This window comes from Salmo salar, unplaced genomic scaffold, assembly GCF_965601325.2.
Source record: "Salmo salar unplaced genomic scaffold, fSalSal1 ptg000408l, whole genome shotgun sequence".
Taxonomy (NCBI): Eukaryota; Metazoa; Chordata; class Actinopteri; order Salmoniformes; family Salmonidae; genus Salmo; species Salmo salar.
The window spans coordinates 975,620-981,619 of NW_027675377.1; the positions used below are offsets into that span (position 1 = coordinate 975,620).

The 6,000-nt window shown below is 40.9% G+C and overlaps 1 protein-coding gene across 2 annotated transcripts in view; it reads right to left on the bottom strand.

Annotated features, from left to right (window-relative positions):
* Positions 1-1,063, bottom strand: part of LOC145875960 (uncharacterized) — a 220,933-nt gene extending 219,870 nt beyond the window's left edge. Inside the window, exon 1 of one of the 2 annotated variants that reach the window (XM_082971733.1) lies at positions 525-1,055. In XM_082971733.1, coding sequence (XP_082827859.1) covers positions 525-879 — 355 coding nt within the window. In that variant the 5' untranslated portion in view covers positions 880-1,055. Of the gene's footprint in view, positions 1-524 lie in introns of both variants that reach the window. The other variant, XM_082971732.1, reaches the window with a different exon arrangement.
* Between the last annotated feature and the right edge of the window lie 4,937 nt (positions 1,064-6,000).

The following is a 6,000-nucleotide window of genomic DNA, read 5'->3' on the forward strand; positions in this document are numbered from 1 at the left end:
ATGTCCCTGTTTTATTAGATAGTACTCACTGTATTTACTGGTGTTAACCAGATCAATGTCCCTGTTTTATTAGATAGTACTCACTGTATTTACTGGTGTTAATCAGATCAATGTCCCTGTTTTATTAGATAGTACTCACTGTATTTACTGGTGTTAATCAGATCAATGTCCCTGTTTTATTAGATAGTACTCACTGTATTTACTGGTGTTAACCAGATCAATGTCCCTGTTTTATTAGATAGTACTCACTGTTTTTACTGGTGTTAATCAGATCAATGTTCCTGTTTTATTAGATAGTACTCACTGTATTTACTGGTGTTAATCAGATCAATGTCCCTGTTTTATTAGATAGTACTCACTGTATTTACTGGTGTTAATCAGATCAATGTCCCTGTTTTATAAGATAGTACTCACTGTATTTACTGGTGTTAACCAGATCAATGTCCCTGTTTTATAAGATAGTACTCACTGTATTTACTGGTGTTAATCAGATCAATGTCCCTGTTTTATTAGATAGTACTCACTGTATTTACTGGTAATAATCAGTTCTCCAGTCTTCTCTTCTTCGTCCTCCTCTAATGTGACAGTAATCTCCCCCTCTTCATCCTTTATTCCAAAAACGTCTTCATCTTTCACTTCATCCTCCACTCCAAAAACTGCATCTTCCTCCTCTTTCACTCTGAACGCGTCTTCCTCTTCTTTAACTGTAACGTCTTTCTCTTCTTCTTTCACTGTAACAGCCTCACCTTCTACTTGTCTTTGTAATGTGACATCCTCCTCTTCCTTCTCCTCTTTCACGACAACGTTCTGCCACACTCCCTCTTTCTCCGTCCAGCAGACCTCTTCTTTAGCAGGAGGAGAGTAGCTTAGTGAGCGCATGGTCGGAGATGTTAGCTAGCTAGGCTAATGCTAATTTAACCAGCCAGATAGTTGACTTACAACGTAAATATTAAATGAAATGGGGTAGCTAGTTGTTTCCACATAAGTATGTTTAAATCATAGTGGCAATTAAACCACGAAATTGTCTAAAGAACTTGAATGTTCAGACTTTGTCGGCTAGCGAGCTACCGAGGTGGCTGCAGTTGTTGAAGAAGCGTTCCGTCCACTAGATTATACGTCACACAAGAAAAATCGCCTGAAAGACACATATCGCCATCTGCTGTCTGGAGGGAGGAAACGCAGTTGAGGAGGGAAAACTTTTTTTATTCTTCATTGAATTATAATACACTGCTCAAAAAAATAAAGGGAACACTTAAACAACACAATGCAAGTCAATCACACTTCTGTGAAATCAAACTGTCCACTTAGGAAGCAACACTGATTGATAATAAATTTCACATGCTGTTGTGCAAATGGAATAGACAACAGGTGGAAATTATAGGCAATTAGCAAGACACCCCCAATAAAGAAGTGGTTCTGCAGGTGGGAACAACAGACCACTTCTCAGTTCCTATGCTTCCTGGCTGATGTTTTGGTCACTTCTGAATGCTGGCGGTGCTTTCACTCTAGTGGTAGCATGAGACGGAGTCTACAACCCACACAAGTGGCTCAGGTAGTGCAGCTCATCCAGGATGGCACCTCAATGCGAGCTGTGGCAAGAAGGTTTGCTGTTTCTGTCAGCGTAGTGTCCAGAGCATGGAGACGCTACCAGGAGACAGGCCAGTACATCAGGAGACGTGGAGGAGGCCGTAGGAGGGCAACAACCCAACCATTTGCCAGAGAACACCAAGATTGGCAAATTCGCCACTGGTGCCTTGTGCTCTTCACAGATGAAAGCAGGTTCACACTGAGCACGTGACAGACGTGACAGAGTCTGGAGACGCCGTGGAGAACGTTCTGCTGCCTGCAACATCCTCCAGCATGACCGGTTTGGCGGTGGGTCAGTCATGGTGTGGGGTGGTATTTCTTTGGGGGGCCGCACAGCCCTCCATGTGCTCGCCAGAGGTAGCCTGACTGCCATTAGGTACCGAGATGAGATCCTCAGACCCCTTGTGAGACCATATGCTGGTGCGGTTGGCCCTGGGTTCCTCCTAATGCAAGACAATGCTAGACCTCATGTGGCTGGAGTGTGTCAGCAGTTCCTGCAAGAGGAAGGCATTGATGCTATGGACTGGCCCGCCCGTTCCCCAGACCTGAATCCAATTGAGCACATCTGGGACATCATGTATCGCTCCATCCACCAACGCCACATTGCACCACAGACTGTCCAGGAGTTGGCGGATGCTTTAGTCCAGGTCTGGGAGGAGATCCCTCAGGAGACCATCCGCCACCTCATCAAGAGCATGCCCAGGCGTTGTAGGGAGGTCATACAGGCACGTGGAGGCCACACACACTACTGAGCCTCATTTTGACTTGTTTTAAGGACATTACATCAAAGTTGGATCAGCCTGTAGTGTGGTTTTCCACTTTAATTTTGAGTGTGACTCCAAATCCAGACCTCCATGTGTTGATAAATTGGATTTCCATTGATTATTTTTGTGTGATTTTGTTGTCAGCACATTCAACTATGTAAAGAAAAAAAGTATTTAATAAGATTATTTCTTTCATTCAGATCTAGGATGTGTTGTTTAAGTGTTCCCTTTATTTTTTTGAGCAGTATATATCAAATTAACCTGAAATATTACTCAACATCCCCCGCTGGTGGTGAAGAAGTATAATCCACCTAAACTAACAGTACGGGGCTGATAAACTGGCTGGTGTTCATGAGTTTATAAAACACATACTTTATACATGTCATAAATTACCTGCATTGATGAGACACACAGTGTGGATGAATGATCAGTAGGCGACAGGATATAAATAGTACTCCTAAAGAAGATGCAGTGTGGATGAATGATCAGGATATAAATAGCACTCCTATAGAAGATGCAGTGTGGATGAATGATCAGGATATAAATAGCACTCCTATAGAAGATGCAGTGTGGATGAATGATCAGGATATAAATAGCACTCCTATAGAAGATGCAGTGTGGATGAATGATCAGGATATAAATAGTACTCCTAAAGAAGATGCAGTGTGGATGAATGATCAGGATATAAATAGCACTCCTAAAGAAGATGCAGTGAGGATGAATGATCAGGATATAAATAGCACTCCTAAAGAAGATGCAGTGTGGATGAATGATCAGGATATAAATAGCACTCCTAAAGAAGATGCAGTGAGGATGAATGATCAGTAGTGACAGGATATAAATAGCACTCCTATAGAAGATGCAGTGTGGATGAATGATCAGGATATAAATAGCACTCCTATAGAAGATGCAGTGTGGATGAATGATCAGGATATAAATAGCACTCCTAAAGAAGATGCAGTGTGGATGAATGATCAGGATATAAATAGCACTCCTAAAGAAGATGCAGTGTGGATGAATGATCAGAATATAAATAGCACTCCTAAAGAAGATGCAGTGTGGATGAATGATCAGTAGTCGACAGGATATAAATAGCTCTCCTAAAGAAGATGCCGTGTGGATGAATGATCAGGATATAAATAGCACTCCTAAAGAAGATGCAGTGTGGATGAATGATCAGGATATAAATAGCACTCCTAAGATGAGGCATTTTCCAGTTTGCTACCAACTTGAAAGAGGGAACTTTAGCATAAAACCCACATGGAAAACTGAGATTCATCAAATTACATATAAAGAGAGGCCAACAGAAGTTACTAAAACATAAATTGCTAATTTATGATGTAAAAGTTGGATTTTATGATGTAATGTCAACTTCATACATTTCTATCCCAGGACCACTCAATTTCCAATTTCTCCAAAAAATCTGCTGTGGGTTACCCAGAATCACATTGGGTTACCCAGAATCACATCCTTTATCACTGACTGTAATGTAAACACACGAGCAGCGATCTAAGGTACTGCATCTCAGTGCTAGAGGTGTCACTACAGACCCTGGTTCAAAAATAGGCTGTATCATAACAGGCCGGATTGGGAGTCCCATAGGGCAACGCACAGTGGCCCAGCATCGTCTGGGTTAGGGTTTGGCAGGTGTTTGGCCGTCATTGTAAATAAGAATGTGTCCTTAGCTGGCTTGCCTGTTTAAATGAAGGTTAAATAAAATAAAAAAAATGTAACTTCATTACACCGTTACACTGGCATACAAACTCGGTAGTATAGAGTTGATAATACATATGACGTTGGGAAATAGTGAATTGTGGGTAGTTTAGAAGATTTACCAAAATAAGTTAATACATTTGTAATAATGCAAAAACATAACTGTTTGTACTTATAGGTAACCATATTGTGACTACAACTAGCTTACTAAGTCTTTAACCATACTGTGTTGTTACGCTGGTGAGTAAAAACTCATGCTTCCTACACTTTAACTTGTCTGACATCAGTCAGGAGGTTAAAGCTTGGTCGCAAATGGGTCTTCCAAATGGACAATGACCCCAAGCATAGTTCCAAAGTTGTGGCAAATTGGCTTAAGGACAACAAAGTCAAAGTCTTGGAGTGGCCATCACAAAGCCCTGACCTCAATCCCATAGAAAATGTGTGGGCAGAACTGAAAAGCGTGTGTTAGCAAGGAGGCCTGCAAAACTGTCTCCCTTACACCAGCTCTGTCAGGAGGAATGGGCCAAAATTCACCCAACTTATTGTGGGAAGCTTGTGGAAGGCTACCAGAAACGTTTGACCCAAGTTAAACAATTTAAAGGCAATGTTACCAAATACTAATTGAGTGTATGTAAACTTCTGACCCACTGGGAATGTGATGAAAGAAATAAAAGCTGAAATAAATCATTCTCTCTACTATTATTCTGACATTTCACATTCTTAAAATAAAGTGGTGATCCTAACTGACCTAAGACATGGCATTTTTACTAGGATTAAATGTCAGGAATTGTGAAAAACTGAGCTTAAATGTATTTGGCTAAAGTGTATGTTAACTTCCGACTTCAACTGTAGCTACCTAACGTTAGTTGGCTACTTATACATCAAACTTACCAGTATATTAACTATATTCTAACTAACTACCCAACGTTTATTGACTTGATTATTCACATCATTCTTAGCCAAGGGGTTGTGTGCTTTCTCAGTGGACATTGTTAATTCGGGTGCGTTCCTAAATTCGCTCTGGCTCTCTACTCCGATTTCAGAGCACTCTCGTCTGAGTGTACCGGAGCTTAGAATAACTGAACAATTTACTAGCGCTCAACACCCGTTGAATATGTCCAGGTGTCAGTAAACGTTAAAAAAAGCTCAAATTAAATTGTTGCGAGCAGCACAGTTAGTCACCAACGCTCTGGATAACATGAAAACAGCCTAACCAGCTCTGCTAGGGCAAGTAAAATGGTAAGAGTGAGGTTTTTTCTCATTTGTGTCTAGCAAGCTATCCAACGGTAGCCAGTTCGCTTAGTCTTTGCTTTACTGTCTTTGTGAGGTCAGAACGCTTAGATCGACCCTACTCCTCAGCCATATAGTATTGGTTTACAAACAGTGGCCTTATACGAGCTCATGTTTTGGTTTCTGATGGGGTAATACAGTTGAATCATTTGAGGCATTTATAAGTTATATTCTTCAAGAATCAATGGCTAGATGGTAAATGGGTCTTTCTGTAACTGCCAGTGAAGATTTCCTGTGGGGGTCAAATTGTTAGAGCTGTTGATAAGTCATTGTATAATATTCTGGCAATTATTTTCATGCCATTACATTGAAGGCGAACATTTGTCTTTTCTTAGCAAGGTGTTGCTAAAATAATGTTAGCTGCTAATCGCTAGCTAGCTTGCTAAATGTATTAAGAGTCAAACGTAGCTGGCTAATACTGCCTGGTGCCAGTGCTGGTGTAGGCATAGATAAGCATGTTTGTGCAGCGGTATCTTATCAGAGAGGAATAAGAAGTTTGAATATGTTGGCTAGCTAGCCGGCTACATGAAGTAAGAAAACATGTAATGTAACATCTAATTAGGGTCATCTGGAAACACTGACCAACACTTTGGTTCTTACCATGTCTTCTTCTTCGCTGAGGTTTATTGTCAGTCTACACTCATCA